General features: G+C 42.4%; 1 protein-coding gene across 1 annotated transcript in view; it reads right to left on the minus strand.

The window, feature by feature from the left end:
* Window positions 1-3320: 3320 nt before the first annotated feature.
* Window positions 3321-19692, minus strand: part of mtnr1bb (melatonin receptor 1Bb) — a 54973-nt gene continuing 38601 nt past the window's right edge. Inside the window, exon 2 of the mRNA XM_043692692.2 lies at window positions 3321-4168. Coding sequence (XP_043548627.2) covers window positions 3321-4168 — 848 coding nt within the window. The remainder of the gene's footprint in view (window positions 4169-19692) is intronic.

Here is a 19692-nt window from a genome sequence, read left to right on the forward strand (position 1 = left end):
AGTTGAATTACCAAGCCACCTGCCCCCATTGAGGTTTCCCAGGCCTTTCCAGTCACACGGAGATTGAAGGTGGAAGTCAACAGATGATGCTGTTCCCTTATGCATCAGAAATTCCAACTCTTTTAACCTGTAATCGAATCTCAAACCCATTCATGTTGACACGCTCAAATTGCCTCCAAACATCTGTTCATTTAATATAGTTTCCAGCCACAGAAACAAAAATTGTTAATCAAATCCAGTATCTGAAGTCAATCAGCCTTGGAAAGGTTCATTTTAACTTTTATTGTAAAAAAAAAGAACATTTTGTAGTTGACAAACTATGCTTAATAAAGCAACATTTAAATACAGGACAATGATTTGTATTTATTGTTATGGACATGGGCACATTTTCCATCTGTTTTAAGAACATTGATTGCAGAAGTTAGGAGATATAGAATTCTTACAGTTGTAGAATTGGTCCAATACTTTGAAAGCTACAATGAAACAAAACCAACAGAATTTGCCATTTATGATTTATTATTAACTTGTTCGATTTTGGTGGTCTCTGAAATGTAAACTTTTGTAGAAGAAACAGGAACTTCAGCAATTATTAAAGTTCACAGTTGTGTCATCTGTATTTGGTTTTTTGATCGAGTAGAGTAGTATATTTTATGTACATATTTTGCATGTGAGAATTTGCTGTAAGTGAACAGATGGAAATTAAATGTTTCTTGAAATTGATTAATTAGACACATTGCGTAGCCACTCCAGTCTCTAGTATCTTGGCGTATGTTACACTGTCCTTTGACAGATCAGGTTTCTTTGCACAAAAAAGATTTGAGGAAAATCAACACTGGCCAATTGTGTGTGTAACAAAGAAGAATTAGAATGCCAGGTTTCTGTGATATGGCAAGTACATCACAAAGTATTTTTTGTTATATAATTGAAGTTTTATGCAGAGCTTGACCTGCATAAACACGTCAGCTGTTTTACCGTGCAACACTAACTACTGCAGCAAGGGAACAAACCACAACTATCCGCAATCTCACTCAGTGCCTTCAGCTCAAAGCACTTTTGGTTCACATTTGTTTTGTCACTAATTAGAAATGAATGCAAAGTACTATTTTTATTTTATTTGACGTATGTATCAACAGTAATAGAATAATATTGAAGGTGCAATCATTTTCAACTGCTTTTGGGCAGCATATTTTATTAATGATAAGACAACACCATTCAATTGTGTGCGTTAGTCATCATGAATAAAATTCAATTTGGGAATGTTGTAAAATAGATTTTCAAACTTAAGTTCATTATGACACTAAACATTTAAATCAAGACAAAATTATACATAAGCATATCCATATATATGAGAGTTTGTAATTCTTTCACAAATCAATTCTGAAATCACAAGAAGAATCAAAACCTGCCAATTTCTCCTATGCTGAAGAGGATAGGCAATGAATGCCCAAAGTGAATTTTCAGCATTTTGCAATTCAGAAACTGATTAAGCAGACTTGGATTGTTATCAAACAAATGGATAGTGACTTACAAAGCATGTGTGGGTGTGTGCATTCTTGTGTTCGTACGTAGATGAAGATCAGTTTTATCATTGCACTGATTAACTTAGTTTTGATCAGACTTACTGCAGAATAAGAGATGCTTGGGTGAAATTTGTAGATTTGTAATTGTATTCATTGAGTCTAACTAACGTACAAGAGATAGGACTTCTTGCTAGAGATGAGGTTTAAGTAGGAATTTGATTAATAAACAGTCGTTCCTGCTGAAACCAAGAATGAACACAAGAATTGGGAATGGTGTCATCTTCTCTATTGAATAAATTCATGACTGATCTGATTGTGGCCTTGCATATGATGTTAAAAATGATGGGATAATAAGTACTGAGGTGGATAGCTTTAGATCACAGAGGATATAGACAGGCTATCAGATGGGCTGATCAGTGATGAATGGAATTCAGTCTGGATAAATGTGAGGTACTTGGCCCAGACACATAAGGTAAGAGAATACATAATAAATTACCCTCGGAAACATCCAGGCTCAGAAAGACCTTGGCATACATGCACATTGGTCCCTTAAGGTAGCGGGATAGGTGGTAGACTTGCCATTATTATTCAAGGCATAGAGTTTAAGATTAGAGGTTTGCTGCAACTGAACCCACTTTATAGGATAGATGTAATAGCACCAGCAAGGGTGCAGAGGAGATTTACCAGGCTGTCACCTGGGTTGGAGATTTTCAGTTATGAAGATAGTTTGGGCAGACTTAGGTTGTTTTCTTCAAAGCAGAGGAGATTGAGAAGGGACATGACTGAGATGTATGAAATTAAGAGCAGCATAGATATGGCAGACAGGAAGAACTTATTCACCAGGATGAAGGGATCAATCACTGGGGATCAATGATTTATGGTAAATAGAGGTTTAGAGAAGATGAGAGAAAACACTTTTCTCAGAGGGTTGTGGGAACCTGAAACTCCCTGCCTGTAAGGGTGGTAGAGGCAGACATTTTCATAACATTGAAGAGATATTTGGATGTGCACTTGCAATGCCAAGGCGTACAAGACTATGGGTCAATTGCTGGAAAATGAGATTGGAATAGTTAGATGGTTTTTTTGACTAGCACAGATGCAATCAGCTTTGTTTTGTACTCTGTGACCCTAAAATAGTAATTGCCTAAACTTGAAATAGCACCTTTTAAGTGGCTTCAAAGAAAAGTTTACATCTTAAAGTGAATGCTCTTCGATTCTCTTCAGTTCCACAACCAAAACTCCAAAAGACACCCTTTTCAACTATGCAACGTCTTTCAACTAGGGTTTCCATAAAACCTCCAGAAACTTTACTAAAGCAGAACTGAAGCTTCAAGGAATTTCCCAGTGTTAAAATAGCATTGAGTTGCTGAAATCATGAGCAGAATGTTCTGGAATTAATGGTGTCTGTCAAGTACAATTTGTGGGGTAAATTTATAGTTTATCAAGATTGAAATAGTAATTGAATGAAGAATGGAATTTTCCCATATATTCAGAAAAGCTTATCAAATAAGATTTTAATATTATGCTAACTATATTGATGTGTTCTACATCTTCATTCAGATGCTGCTCCAAGTTTAACTCCACCAACCAAAAACACCTCCATTCAACATTTCAGTATTGGCAAGAAGAGCAGAATTGTCAAATCATAATTTTAACAGAAAGATAATTAAAATAAGAGAACATCTATAAACAGTTGATTTTCTTGAACAAGAACTGACAACATCAAAACAAAAGCAATCAAAAAACTACATTCCAAGATACTTAGGTAAATGGATAATATTACAATGAGTTTGCTTTAAACTAATCATTATTATGTAATGCAGGTGATGGTTTCGTCTTCATTGCCTCAGTTCCACCTTTGGATGTTTCTTGAAATAAATGGCGTTGTGTCCACAAAGCCATTAATATTCTTTTATATTCTTTTCTGAAGTTTTGGTTCAACATTCCATATATAATTGCATTAAGGCAACTGTTAAAGTAGGCCATGAAGTAACTAAGGATAAAGAGCCACTCTGGAATTTTTGGTCCGATTTTCTTTGGATTGGTAGCCACAGCTAGACCAATGAAGTTCAGGGGTGCCCAGCAAAATGCAAACAACACAAATACTAAAAACATAGTCAGAAAGTTTCTGAAGTCACTATGCTTCAGTCCTGGCCTCACATCTGTCTTGATTCGCCTCCTTACTTGAATAACTAAAATCCAGATGCGCAGGTAGCAAAATGACACCACTGTGATCGGAACCAAGAAGTGAACCACCACCACAGCCATGGTATAAGAAGAACTAACTGTTTGAGTAAATGTACAGGAATAAACACGGGCATCGTACTGTAAAGATCCAACAAAAAAATTTGGAACTATTGCAAGTACTGTTAATGCCCAAATCAAAAACACAAAGATCATTGTGTTTCGACAGCTGAATAGTTTGTCATATGTGAGACTGTGACAGATGTAACAATATCTGTTTATTGCAATGGCTGTGATATTGAAAATTGAACCTATCACACTTAGACCCATCAAAAAGCCACTCACTTTACAGTGAATGTCACCAAGGAACCATCCATTATGAAAAATTGCAAAGAGCACGAGTGGATATGGGTACACAGCCACGACAAGATCAGCAAATGCCAAGCTGACAACAAACACATTACCTGCAAGAGAATGAGAGAAATAATTGTTAAATCAAATAGAATCACCATTTATCCCTAAAAAACACTTGTGGAACATTGATTATTGGTAATCATTTTGTTGACATTTGCGGGACCTGGTTAGTGCACAATGAGTGCCATATTTGCTGACCTAACAACATACAGCAATTCTGTGAAGTATTAGGAGTCACAGGTAAGACAGAGTTACCAACATGGCCTCTTTCCACACTGTAGGGATTCCATGTGCGTTATAAAAAACACCTTGACAATAGAGAAATAAGCAAGTTAATAAATCATTATGTAACAAATTGTTTAAATCACTGGTTATAAATACCACTTCTTGTAATTTTAATGAGGTTGCCACATTCCCTGTACTGACATTTAGTTCAGTGATATATACCTCAGAAAAGTTTAGAAAGTACTGAATCGAGATATGACATTGGATTTGGTCCAGGAAAATTGGAACTCAAAGCCTGAATATTCAAGTGACATGATTTCCCTAAAGTAAATTTCTTTGAAAGAACAGGAACAAAGAACAAAGAAAATTTTAACACAGAAATAGGCCCTGCCACCCTCCAAGTCTGCACCGATCCAGATCCTCTATCTAAAGCTGTCCTCTATTTTCTAAGGATCTGTTACTCTCTGCTCCCTGCCCATTCATATATCTATCTAGATACATCTTCAATTACATTATCGTGCCTGCCTCTAACACCTCCACTGCCAATGCGTTTCAAAACCCTCTGTGTAAGGAGCTTTCCACGCATATCTCCCCTCAACATTTCTCCTCTCACTTTGAACTGGTGACCTTTGGTAATTGAGTCCCCCACTCTGGGAACAAGCTTCTTGCTATCCACCCTGTCTATACCCCTCATGATATTGTAGACCTCAATCAGATCCCCCCTCAACCTCCATCTTTCTAATGAAAATATTCCTAATCTACTCAATCTCTCTTCATAGCTTGCGCACTCCATACCAGGTAACATCCTGGTGAGCCTTCTCTGCACCCTCTCCAAAGCATCCACATTCTTTTGTTAGTGTGGCAACCAGACCTGTACACAGTATTCCAAATGTGGCCAAACCAAATTCATACACAACTGTAACATGACCTGCCAACTCTTGTACTCAATACCCCATCCAATGAAAGAAAACATGCTGTATGCCTTCTTGAACACCACTGATTTGCATTGCCACCTTCAGGGTACAATGGACCTGAACACCCAGATCCCTCTGTACACCAATTTTCCCCAGCAGTTTTCCATTTATCATATAGTTCGCTCATGAATTGAATCTTCCAAAATGCATCACCTCGCATTTGCCAGACTGAACTCCATCTGCCATTTCTCCACCCAACTCTCCAATCTGTCTATATTTTGCTGCATTCTCTGACAGTCCCCTTCACTATTTGCTCCTCTACCAATCTTAATGTCATCTGCAAACTTACTAATCAGATGACCTATACCTTCCTCCAGATCATTATTGTATATCACAAACAATAGTGGTCCCAGCACAGTTCCCTGTGGAACACAACTGTTAACAGGTCTCCATTTTGAGAAACTCCCTTCCACTACTACTCTGTCTCCTGTTGCCCAGCCAGTAATCTATCTAGCTAGCTAGTACACCCTGGACCCCCATGTGACTTCACTTTCTCCATCAGCCTACCTCAGGGAATGTTAAAATGCCTTACTGAAGTCCATGTATAGGCTTCTGCAGCCCTTCCATTATCAATCAACTTTGTCACTGCCTCAAAGAATTCTATTAAGTTGGTAAAACATGACCATCCCTGCACAAAACCATGTTGCTTAAGACTGATAAACCCATTTTCTTCCAAATGGAAATAGATCCTATCCCTCAGTAGATTCTCCAGCAGCTTTCCTACCACTGACATCAGGCTCACCGGTCTATAGTTACCAGGATTATCCCTGCTACCCTTCTTAAACAAGGGGACAACATTAGCAATTCTCCAGTCTTCCAGGACCTCACCCGTGTTCAAAGATGCTGCAAAGATATCTGTTAAGGTCCCAGCTGTTTCTTCTCTTGCTTCCCTCAGTAACCTGGGATTGTTCCTATCCTCATCTGGGGACTTGTCCACCTTAATGCCTTTTAGAATACCCAACATTACCTCCCTCCTTATGCTGACTTGACCTAGAGTAAATTAAACATCTATCCCTAACCTCAAGATCCGTCGTGTCCTTCTCCTCAGTGAATACCAATGCAAAGTACTCTTTAAGAAGCTCACACATTTTCTCTGACTCCACACATAACTTTCCTCCTTTGTCCTTGAAAAGGCCAACCCTTTCTTGAGTACCCTCTTGCTCCTTATATATGGATAATAGGCTTTGGGTTTTTTCATAACCTCTTTGCTAAAGATATCTCATGACCCGTTTTAGCCCTCTTAATTCCTCATTTTAGATTGGTTCTACTTTCCCAATATTCTTTCATAGCTTCATCTGTCTTCAATCGCCTAAACCTAACGGATGCTTCTTTCTTCCTCTTAGCTAGTCTCAATTTCACCTGTCATCCATGGTTCCTGCATCTTGTCATTTCTATCCCTTATTTTCCAAGGAACATGTCTCTCCTACACTCAAATCAACTTCCCTTTAAAAGCCTCCCACATAAGGTGGATTTACCTTCAAACAGCTGCTCCTTACCTACATTCCCCAGCTCCTGCTGTATTTTGCTATAGTTGGCCTTCCCCCAGTTTAGCATTCTTCCTTTAGGACCACTCTCGTCTTTGTCCATTAATATTCTAAAACTTATGCAATTGTGATCACTATTCCCTACTGAAACTTCAACCACTTGAGCGGATCATTCCCTAACACCAGGTCCAGTATTGCCCCTTCCTGAGTTGGACTATTTACATACTGCTCGAGAAAACCCTCCTGGATCCTCCTTACAAATTCTTCTCCATCTAGACCTCTACCACTGTGAATCCAAGTCAATGTTGGGAAAATTAAAATATCCCATCGCCACCATCCCATTGCTCCTACATCTTTCCATAAGCTGTCTACATAATTGTACCTCTATCTCACACTCGCTGTTGGAAGGCCTATTGTAAAGCCCCAATGTCGTTACCTTACCCTTCTTATTTCAGAGCTCTGCCCATATTGCCTCACTGCTTGAGTCCTCCATAGTGCCATCCTTCATCACAGCCGTGATATCCCCTCTGACCAGTAATGCAACTCCTCCACCCCTTTTACCTCCACCACAGAACACACCAGATGGCATCCTTCTTTAGAGACCGCAATTTCCCTTCCCACGTGGTTAAAGATGCCCTCCAACGCATCTCATCCATATCCCGCACCTCCGCCCTCAGACCCCACCCCTCCAACCGTAACAAGGACAGAACTCCCCTGGTGCCACCTTTGCAGAAACCAAATCATCCGACATTTCTGCCACCTCCAAACGGACCCCACCATCAGGGATACATTTCCCTCCCCACCCCTTTCTGCCTTCCGCAAAGACTGTTCCCTCCGTGACTACCTGGTCAGGTCCATACCCACCAACAACCCACCCTCCCATCCTAGCACCTTCCCCTGCCACCGCAGGAATTGCAAAACCTTCGCCCACACCTCCTCCCTCACCTCCATCCAAGGCGATAAAGGAGCCTTCCACATCCATCAAAGTTTTACCTGCACATCCACCAATATCATTTATTATATCCGTTGCTCCCAATGCGGTCTCCTCTACATTGGGGAGACTGGATGCCTCCTAGCAGGGCGCTTTAGGGAACATCTCTGGGACACCCCCACCAATCAACCAGACCGCCCTGTGGCCCAACATTTCAACTCCCCCTCCCACTTAGCCGAGGACATGGAGGTCCTGGGCCTCCTTCACCGCCGCTTCCTCACTACCCAACGCCTGGAGGAAGAATGTCTCATCTTCCGCCTCGGAACACTTCAACACCAAGGCACCAATATGAATTTCACCAGTTTCTTCATTTCCCCTTCCTCAACTTCACCCCGGCTCCAAACTTCCAGCTCGACACTGTCCCCATGACTTGTCCTACCTGCCTATCTTCCTTTCCACTCCACTCTCCTCTCTGACCTATCACCTTCATCCCCACCCCCATTCATCTATTGTACTCTATGCTACTTTCTCCCCACCCCCACCATCCTCTCATTTATCTCTCCACCCTTCAGGCACTCAGCCTGTATTCCTGATGAAGGGCTTTTCCCCGAAACGTCGACTTTCCTGCTCCTCGGATGCTGTCTGAACTGCTGTGCTTTTCCAGCACCACTCTAATCCAGAATCTGGTTTCCAGCATCTGCAGTCATTGTTTTTACCTCCCTGTCTATCCCACCTGAAGCATCAATATTCTGGGATATTTAGTTTCTGGACTAGTGGTGCTGGAAGAGCACAGCAGTTCAGGCAGCATCCAAGGAGCAGCAAAATCGACGTTTCGGGCAAAAGCCCTTCATCAGGAATAAAGGCAGAGAGCCTGAAGCATGGAGAGATAAGCTAGAGGAGGGTGGGGGTGGGGAGAAAGTAGCATAGAGTACAATAGGTGAGTGGGGGAGGGGATGAAGGTGATAGGTCAGGGAGGAAAGGATGGAGTGGATAGTTGGAAAAGGAGATAGGCAGGTAGGACAAGTCTGGACAAGTCACGGGGACAGTGCTGAGCTGGAAGTTTGGAACTAGGGTGAGGCAGGGGAAGGGGAAGTGAGGAAACTGTTGAAGTCCACATTGATGCCCTGGGGTTGAAGTGTTCCGAGGCGGAAGATGAGGCATTCTTCCTCCAGGCGTCTGGTAGTGAGGGAGCGGCGGTGAAGGAGGCCCAGGACCTCCATGTCCTCAGCAGAGTGGGAGGGGGAGTTGAAATGTTGGGCCACAGGGCAGTGTGGTTGATTGGTGCGGGTGTCCCAGAGATGTTCCCTAAAGCGCTCTGCTAGGAGGGGCCCAGTCTCCCCGATGTAGAGGAGACCGCATCGGGAGCAACGGATACAATAAATTATATTAGTGGATATGCAGGTAAAACTTTGATGGATGTGGAAGGCTCCTTTATCGCCTTGGATAGAGGTGTGGGAGGAGGTGTGGGTGCAGGTTTTACAGTTCTGCAGCAGCAGGGGAAGGTGCCAGGATGGGAGGGTAGGTTGTAGGGGGGCGTGGACCTGACCAGGTAGTCACGGAGGGAACGGTCTTTGCGGAAGGCGGAAAGGGGTGGGGAGGGAAATATATCCCTGGTGGTGGGGTCTTTTTGGAGGTGGTGGAAATGTCGGCGGATGATTTGGTTTATGTGAAGGTTGGTAGGGTGGAAGGTGAGCACCAGGGGCGTTCTGTCCTTGTTACGGTTGGAGGGGTGGAGTCTGAGGGCGGAGGTGCGGGATGTGGACGAGATGCGTTGGAGGGCATCTTTAACCACATGGGAAGGGAAATTGCGGTCTCTAAAGAAGAAGGAGGCCATCTGGTGTGTTCTGTGGTGGAACTGGTCCTCCTGGGAGCAGATACGGTGGAGGCAGAGGAATTGGGAATACGGGATGGCATTTTTGCAAGAGGTAGGGTGGGAAGAGGTGTAATCCAGGTAGCCGTGGGAGTCGGTGGGTTTGTAAAAAATGTCAGTGTCAAGTCGGTCGTCACTAATGGAGATGGAGAGGTCCAGGAAGGGGAGGGAGGTGTCAGAGATGGTCCAGGTAAATTTAAGGTCAGGGTGGAATGTGTTGGTGAAGTTGATGAATTGCTCAACTTCCTCGCGGGAGCATGAGGTGGCGCTGATGCAGTCATCAATGTAGCAGAGGAAGAGGTGGGGAGTAGTGCCGGTGTAATTATGGAAGATCTTTCCAGGTAAATTTAAGGTCAGGGTTTCCTGGGATATTTAGTTGCCAATCATGCCCTTTCCTCAACAAAGTCTCAGTAATAACAATAACATCATGCTCCCAGGTACTAATCCAAACCCTAAGTTCATCTGCCTTACCTACTACACTTCTTGCATTACAACAAATGCACCTCAGGCTACCTGTCCTTTTGTGTTCATCATCTGTTTCCTGCCTACTCTCACACTTAGTCATGCTGACTTCATAATCTCATTCCTTACAGGTTTTAGTTACTCCCTCCTTGCTGTACACTAACCATCTCATTTGGTTTCCATTCCCCTGCCACATTAGTTTAAACCCTCCCCAACAGCATTAACAAAAGCACTCCCAATGACATTGGTTCTAATCTGCTGAGGTGTTGACCATCCAATTTGTAATAGCCTCCCCTCCCCCAGAACCAGTCCCAATGTCCCAAAAATCTGAACCCCCTCACTCCTGCACCATCTCTCAAGCCACGCATTCATCCTGCCTATTCTTTTATTACTACTCTGGCTAGTGTGTGGCACTGGTAGCAATCCTGAGGTTACTACCTCTGACATCCTACTTTTGAACATGCTTCCTCACTCCTTAAATTCTGCTTGTAGGACCTCATCCTATTTTTTACCTGTATCATTGTTGCCTATATGCACCACAACAACTGGCTGTTCACCCTCCCCCTTGGGAATGTCCTGCAGCCGATCTTGAGACATCCCTGACCTGTGCACCTGGGAAGCAACAAACCATTCAGAGTCTCATTTCCGACCATAGAACCGCTTATCTACTCCCCTTACAATTGAATCCCCTATGACTATAGCCATTCCACTGTTTTTCCCACCTATCTGTACAGCAGAGCCAGCCTTGGTGCCATGAACCTGGCTACTGCTGCCTTCCCCTGGTGAGCCATTTCCCCCAACAGTATCCCAAATGGTATATGTGTTTTGGAGGGAGATGACCACAGCAGATGCTGGCACTGCCTTCCTGCTCTTTTGCTGCCTTTTGGTCATCCTTTCCCTTTCTCCCTCAGTAATTCTAATCTACAGTGTGATTAATTCACTAAATGTGCTATTCATGACCCTCTCACGATCTCATATGCTCCAACGTGAATCCATCCACAGCTCCAGACCCATCATGTGGTCTAACAAGAGCTGCAGTTGGCACACTTCCTGCACGTGAAAGAGTCAGGGATATAAGCACCCCTGAGATCCCACATTGAGCAAGAGGAGCTTAACATGGGTCTGAGGTCTCATGCCATTTTTAGTCTTAAGCGTAACTTAGATAAATGAAAAAAGGAAGAAAAGAAAAGTCCTTACCAATTGCATGATACAAAAGAAAAGTCCGACCTTATCAACACACACAGATTCTTGTTTTTTGGGTGGAAGAGGAGGGCAGGTGGGAGCCACTACTGGGACACTGTCTTTGGTTAGCCGCTGCCCAAATATATCAGTTCACTCACCTTCCCAGAGCGTAATTCGATCGCTCCCACTCAGCTCCTTGCTCTCACTGTTCCTAAAGCTGCTGCAAATGAAGGTAGCTGACTTCGAGGCAAGTCCTTTTAAGATGGGAATTTACCTTCCTTCTCGCTGCTTCCAAAAATGAAGGCCACTGACACTCGAGGCAAGTCCTTTTAAGATGGACATTTACCTTCCATATGTATGTATTTATATTTGCATAACATTGTATTTGCATAAATACATAACATTTCTATACGATATGTATGAATTTATTGGAATTGAAGGATTAAACTTTGAATACGTGAAACTTGCATTCATATTGTCTTCCTGTCATTGAATAAACACACTTGAAGTCATCCTGGCCTCAGAAACACTTCAAGATGTTCTGATTCCTTTGGGAATGGAATTCGTTATTTTCACCATTTGGTTTAAATTAATCACAGCTTTCAATTCCTATCCAAAGTGATTGCAATGTCTACTTTACAGCAACAATTAAAAATCAGATCCTGGAAGAGTTTGGAATTTTCTCATGTTTATGGTGGTATTTGTGGGTAAAAGCATGTTGTCACCACTCCTTTATCCTTGACTGGAATAAGGGTTTATTTGGTTTACAGTGATGGAGGAACAACCACTAAACAATCTTTACTCAGGTTGATGACCTTGTCTTGCAACTGGTGAGGTTATAGCCAGAAAAGTTTATTCTGTTTCTCTCTCCACAGATGTTGTCAGATCTGCTGAATATTTCTAGCATGGGACATCTACAATGTTACGTTTGGACAGTACATAAGAGCACTTGAAATGAGGAAATGCAAATGTAAAGAAAAAAGTAGAAAAAAAGTCTGTTTGCATGAGATAAGCGATGCAAAGCGAATTGATATTGAATATTAGAATTATGACTTGATTGGAGAAAATGAATAAAAACAAACCATTTGTAGAACAATCAAACATAACAGAAACAAAAAAAAAGAGAAGGAGCTGGCCATTCAGTCCCTCAATCTTGTTTTACCATTCAAAATGATCATGCCTGATTATCCAACTCAGTTCTCTGTTCCCACTTTCTCCCCATACACTTTGGTCTCTGTAACTTTAAAAGCCATATCCAATGTGGATTTATCCTCAAACGGCTTCCTCCAATCAAAGTTCTCCAGTGCCTGCCTAATACTGTTGTAGTTCGCCTTCCCCCAACTTCACACCTTCACCTGAGGGCTGCTGTTATCCCTACCAATGAGTATATTAAAACTCGTGTTTTTATGGTTATTATTCCCAAAATGTTCTCCCACTGAAACTTCACTCATCTGCCTGGAGCTCATTTTCTAAAACCGGTTCTCTGTTTGGATTGTTTATATACTGTGTTAAGAAGCCCTCCTGAATAGTCCTCACAATTTGCCCCATCCAAGACCCAAGTATGAAGTGAGTCCCAGTCAATGCCAGGGAAACTAAAATCATTCACCACAACAGTCCTGCTGTTTTTACATCTTCACAAAATCTGTCTACCTATTCTCTCCATTACCCACTGGCTGTTGGGACACGTGTAGTCTTCCTGAGTTCAACGTTTATTGCCTCACTGCACTAGTCCTCTGATATATTCTCCCTCAGTGCAGATGTGAGATTCTCCTTTATCAGTAAACACAACTCACCCACCTTTTTTACATCCCCTTTCTGTCACACCTGAAACATCTAAAATCTGGGACATTCAGCTACCAGTTCTGTCCCTCCTCAGGGAGGAGAAAGTGAGGACTGCAGATGCTGGAGATCAGGGTTGAGAGTGTGATGCTGGAAAAGCACAGCAGGTCAGGCAGCATCTCAGGAGCAGGAGATTTGACGTTTTTGGTGTAAGCCCTTCATCAGGAGTGAGGCTTGTGAGCTGGGGTGCTGAGAGATAAATGGGAAGGGGTTGGGGCTAAGGGGAAAGGTAGCTGAGGGTGTGACTGGTAGATCAAGGTGGGGGCAATGGTGGTAGGAGGGTGGAACAGACAGGTGGGAAGCAAGATAGACAGGTAGGACTCACAGCTGGGATCAAGGAAATCCCTGGAGATATATAGCCGATACAGGAGTTTACTGAAGAAGGAGATCAAGAGGGTGACAAGGGGACACAAAATAGCTTGGCTGAGAAGATTAGACTGAATCCAAATAGATTCTTTAAGTATATTAAAGGAAAAAGAATAACTAGAGAGAGAATAGGACCCCTCAATGACCAAAGTGGACATGTATGTGTAGAACCGCAGGAGATGGGTGAGGTCCTCAATGAATATTTCTCCTCTGTATTTACCATAGAGAAAGACATGAAGATTTGGGAACGTGGGGAAATTAGTGGATATGTCTTAGGGACAGTCCATGTCACAGTAGGGGAGTGTATTAGAATATATGAAAGTGAATAAATCAACTGGTTCTGACCAGATATATCCAAGAACACTGCAAAAAGCGAGAGAAGAAATTGCACTGGTCCTGGCTAATATTTTTGCGTCATCGTTGCCACAGGTGAGGCTCTGGAAGACTGGAGAGTAGCGAATGTTGTGCCTGTATTCAAGAAGGGCTGCAAAGAGAAATCTGGGAACCATGGCTCAGGGATGGGCAGGACTGGCAGCTTAATGTTCCAGGATACAAATGCTACAGGAAGGATAGAAAAGGGAGGCAAGGGAGGAGAGGGAGTGGCTTTTTTGATGAGGGATAGCATTACAGCTGTGCTGAGGGAGGATATTCCCGGAAATACATCCAGGGAAGTTATTTGAGTGGAACTGGGGGAGATAAGAAAGGGATGATCACCTTATTAGGATTGTATTATAGACCCCCTAATAGTCAGATGGAAGTTGAGAAACAAACTTGTAAGGAGATCTCAATTATTTGTAAGAATAATAGGAAGGGTATTTTAACTTTCCAAACATAGACTGGGATTGCCATCGTGTTAAGGGTTTAGATAGAGAGGAATTTGTCAAGCGTGTACAAGAAAATTTTCTGATTCAGTATATGGATGTACCTACTAGAGAAGGTGCAAAACTTGACCAACTCTTGGGAAATAAGCAGGTGAGTGAGGTGTCAGTGGGGGAGCACTTTGGGGCCAGCTACATAATTCTATTAGATTTAAAATAGTGATGGAAAAGGATAGACCAGATCTAAAAGTTGAATTTCTAAATTGGAGAAAGGCCAATTTTCACGGTATTAGGCAAGACTTTCAAAAGCTGATTGGGGGCAGATGTTCACAGGTAAAGAGACAGCTGGAAAGTGGAAAGCCTTCAGAAATGAGATAACGAGAATCCAGAGAAAGTATATTCCTGAGAGAGTGAAAGGAAAGGCTGGTAGATATAGGGAATGCTGGATGACTAAAGAAATTGAGGATTTGGTTAAGACAAAGAAGGAAGCATATGTCAGGTATAGACAGGATAGATCGAGTGACTCCTTAGAAGAGTATAAAGGCAGTAGGAATACACTTAAGAGGGAAATCAGGAGGGCAAAAAGGGGACGTGAAATAGCTTTCACAAATAGAGTTAAGGAGAATCCAAAGGGTTTTTATAAATACATTAAGGACAAAAGAATAACTAGGGAGAGAATAGGGCCCTCAAAGATCAGAATAGGGCCTTTGTGTGGAGACACAGGAGATGGGGCAGATACTAAATGAGTATTTTGCATCAGTATTTACTGTGGAAAAGGATATGGAAGATATAGACTGTAGGGAAATAGATGGTGACACCTTGCAAAATGTCCATATTACAGAGGAGGAAGTGTTGGATGTCTTGAAATGCATAAAGGTGGATAAAACCCCAGGACATGATCAAGTGTACCCTCGAACTCTGTGGGAAGCTAGAGAAGTGATTGCTGGGCCTCTTGCTGAGATATTTATATCATCGATAGTCACAGGTGAGGTGCCAGAAGACTGGAGGTTGGCTAACTCTTTAAGAAGGGTGGTAAGTACAAGCCAGGGAACTATATACCAGTGAGCATGACGTTAGTGGTGGGCAAGTTGTTGGAGGGAATCCTGAGGGACAGGATGTACATGTATTTGGAAAGGCAAGGTCTGATTCGGGATAGTCAACATGGCTTTGTGCATGGGAAATCATGTCTCACAAACTTGATTGAGTTTTTTGAAGAAGTAACAAAGAGGATTGATGAGGGCAGAGCAGTGGTTGTAATCTATATGGACTTAGATAAGGTGTTTGACAAGGTTCTCCAGGAGAGACTGGTTAGCAAGGTTAGATCTCACGGAATAAAGGGGGAACTAGCCATTTGGATACAGAACTAGCTCAAAGGTAGAAGACAGAAAGTGGTGGTGGAGGGTTGTTTTTCAGACATGAGGCCTGTGACCAGTGGAGTGCCACAAGGATTGGTGCTGGGTCCTCTACTTTTTGTTATTTACATAAATGATTTGGATGCGAGTTTGCAGATGACACCAAAATTGGAGGTGTAGTGGACAGTGAAGAGGGTTACCTCAGATTACAACGGGATCTTGATCAGATGGGCCAATGGGCTGAGAAGTGGCAGATGGAGTTTAACTCAGATAAATGCGAGGTGCTGCATTTTGGGAAAGTAAATCTTAGCAGGATTATACACTTAATGGTAAGGTCCTAGAGAGTGTTGCTGAACAAAGAGACCTTGGAGTGCAGGTTCATAGCTCCTTGAGAGTGGAGTCGCAGGGAGATAGGATAGTGAAAGCCGCGTTTGGTATGCTTTCCTTTATTGGTCAGAGTATTGGGTACAGTAGTTAGGAAGTCATGTTGTGGCTGTACAGGACATTGGTCAGGCCACTGTTGAAATATTGCGTGCAATTCTGGTCTCCTTCCTTTCGGAAAGATGTTGTGAAACTTGAAAGGGTTCAGAAAAGATTTATAAGGATGTTGCCAGAGTTGGAGGATTTGAGCAGTAGGGAGAGGCTGAGCAGGCTGGGGCTGTTTTCCCTGGAGCGTCAGAGCTTGAGGTTTACAAAATTAGGAGGGGCATGGATAGGATAATAGATTGATGAGTGCAGGTGGAAATTATAGAGTGAATGACAGAACTCTTAGGAGCATTGGTATGCAAAGGGATCTGGGTGTGCAAGTCCACAGATGACTGGAGGGGGCAGCGCTGGTAGGTAAGGCAGTAAAAAAGGCCGATGGCATGCTTGCCTTCATCGCAAGGGGCTTTGAGTATAAGGAGAGGCAGGTTATGCTGCAGCTTTAAAGAACTTCAGTTAGCCCGTACTTGGAATATTGCACACAGTTTTTGTCACCAAAATGGATATGGATGCTTTGGAGAGAGCACAGAAACAATTTACCAGGATGTTGCCTGGTACGGAGGATTTTAGCAATGAAGAAAGGTTGATAGACTGGGATTATTTACATTCGAACGCAGGAGGTTGAGAGAAGTTTAAAAGATAGGTGAATGGATGGATAGAGTTGAATGTTTGAGTCTTTTTCTCAAGGTGGTGAGGTCAACTACTGGGGGACACCGGTTCAAGGAATGGTGGGGAGGGATGGTTAAAAAGAAATGTGTGAGGCAGGTTTTCACACAAAAGGTGATAAGTGCTAGGAACACACTGCCAGAGGAGATGGTGGTAGCAGACACAGTAGCAGCATTCAAGAAGCAGCTGGATGAATACATGAATTGAAAGGGTATAGGTGGCTGTGGATTTTGTAAGTGAAGGCAGTTTTAGCATGGAAGGGAAAATGTTTCAGCGCAGGCTTGCAGGGCCGAAGAACCTGTTCCTGTGTTGTATTGTTCTTTGTTCTCATTCTATTCTAATTCTTTATTGAAACATTCAATGTTTTGGCCTCTACTGCTGTCTGTGGCAATTTCTCCTCATTTCAGTCCTAAATGGCCTACCCTATACCCTGAAACTGTGACCCCTGATTCTGGTTTCCTCAGTCATCAGGAAGATTATCTGCAATTATCCTTCCAGTGCTGCTGGAATTGTTTACATTTTTAGTTAATTCCCCTTCATTTTCTTAAATTTCAGTGATTATTTCAGAAAGCAGGAGGAATATTTTTACAGAGGAAATTGTAAGATCATAGAATTCACTACCAGAATTAATGATAAAAGTAGACAATCAAAAGACTATGAGAACCATAAATGCACAATATCTTTGACTTCTACTTTTAAACTCAGCGTCATTTGCTGTGTTCAAGAAACCCCCATGGGACAGATATCTTGCAGTTAATATATGTTAAATATTTGTTATTTCTTCTATAACTTGATTTCTGATGTTAATGATGTGTACATGAGTGTCCTGGGCTTTGAGGAATTCACCTGAAAAATCAAGATGATGAGACAGTTATGTCCTAAGGAGGACAATCAGGTGACAGGCAAGAAATGCTTCAACTGTTGAGATTTCATTTCTATTTCTTTGTCTCTATAACATTATTTTGCCGCAATGGTCAGACCGATTCTAATCTAAAACATGGATTTACAGAATCGTACATGGATTCATGCAGTTTTTGAGCAAAGTAGAACGTAATTCTGCAAGTACAGATTCACCCCACAAACTTATGTGGGGTGGGGTGGGGTTATGAGTGTCTGTGAGAGGGTGTGCATGTGTGTGTGGGAGTGTGTGTGAGGGTATGAGAGAGGGTCTGCGTCAGTGTATGGGTCGGTAGGAGAGTGTGTGAGGGTATGTAGGAGTGTCTGTGTGTGTCTGTCTGTGTATGTATAGTGTAATGGGGTCACCTGTAGTGTGACATGAAGCCAAGGTCCCGATTGAGGCTATCAGTCTCTGCTTGGCCACTTTCATTGTCCTTGTATAAGAAGCAAGAGAGTAACTGGAGAAAGGATTGGTCCACTAAAGGATAATGAAGGAAGGCTGTGTGTCGAACCTGAGAGAATGGGTGAGATTTTGAATGATTACTTTGCATCAATATTCACTGAGGAGAGGGGCATGATGAATGTTGAGATTAGAGATAGAAGTTTGATTAGTCTGGATCACATTGACATAAGTAGGGAAGATATGTTGGGTATGCTAGAAGTTATTAAGGTGGACAAATGCCCAGGACCCGGCATTGCCAGGGTTGGAGGATATGAGCTATAGGGAGAAATTGTGGATAAGCTGGGACTGTTCTCCCTGGAGCATCTGAAGCTGAGTGAACCTTTTTGAAGTTTATAAAATCATGAGGGCATGGATGGGTAAATAGACAAAGTCTTTTCCCTGGAGTCCAGAATGAGAGGGTATAGGTTTAGGGTGAGAGGGAAAAAATCTAAAAGGGACCAAAGGGTATTGTTTTCATGCAGCGGGTGGAATGTGTATGAAATGAGCTGCCAGAGGAAGTGGTGGAGGCTGCTGCAATTACAGTATTTAAAAGACACCTGGATGGGTATATGAATAGGAAGGGTTTTGATAGATATGGGCCAAGTGCTGGCAAATGGGACTATTAGGATATCTGGTTGACATGGACGAGTTGGACTAAAGGGTCTACTTCTGTTCTGTCCATCTCTCTGGCTCTGTGACTCTGATTTAGAACAATAATAAATTCTGCCCATTCACATCCAATTAATAAATAAAAATTGATCTGCGCTTGCACTATAAAACCCTTGAACGTTTTGTGCCTTCCAATACTATGCACATCTTTTCCCAAACTTCATGTATGCATGAAACCCTCCAACCATTTTTCATACCAAAACAGTACCAAAATTGCTTTTATGAAAGAAAAAAAGTCCCACGTGACTATAACAATGGTAAGCTTTATCTCCCTGTTCTCCTCAGCCTGCCTTCAGTCTTTGACATGGTTGATTTTACCACCCTTCTACAATATCTGTGCACATCCAACATGATTGGAGTGCTCCCACCTGGTTCCATTTTTATCAATTTCATCATAACCTGAGCATTATCTACAATGTTTCTGTCCCCTCTCCTGCACTGTTACCTTTGGTGTACTACAAGAGTCAATACTTGGCTACCTCCTAATTCTCGACTACTTGCTTGATAATACTACTCGGAAACAGGGTCAATAGTCATTGTTACGCTGATGACATTTTCCTCTACCTTCCTACCACCATCCTTGCCTCATTCATTATCACTCTGTCATTCATTCAACTGCCTGGCTGGCATCTCACATCTAATACCCAGTGAGCAGAAATTTCGAACATAAAATATGAAGAGACCAAAATCATCGTCTTCACTACAAACTCTGCCCCCAGTTACCTCATCTATCTCTTTCTTGTGCGATTATCTGAGGATGAACCAGTTTATTTGATATTCAGATAAGCTTCTGACCACACATGAATGCTGTCATTTAGACTGCATATTTCCTTTCCTGTAATATTTTTCAACTTAGTCTTGCCTTGTTTTGCTGCTGAAACTCAAATCCATAAGTTTGTTACCTCTACACTTAT

The sequence above is a fragment of the Chiloscyllium plagiosum genome, unplaced genomic scaffold (genome assembly GCF_037043375.1).
Source record: "Chiloscyllium plagiosum isolate Xiang-an unplaced genomic scaffold, Cpla_swu_hap1 HiC_scaffold_6, whole genome shotgun sequence".
Taxonomy (NCBI): domain Eukaryota; kingdom Metazoa; phylum Chordata; class Chondrichthyes; order Orectolobiformes; family Hemiscylliidae; genus Chiloscyllium; species Chiloscyllium plagiosum.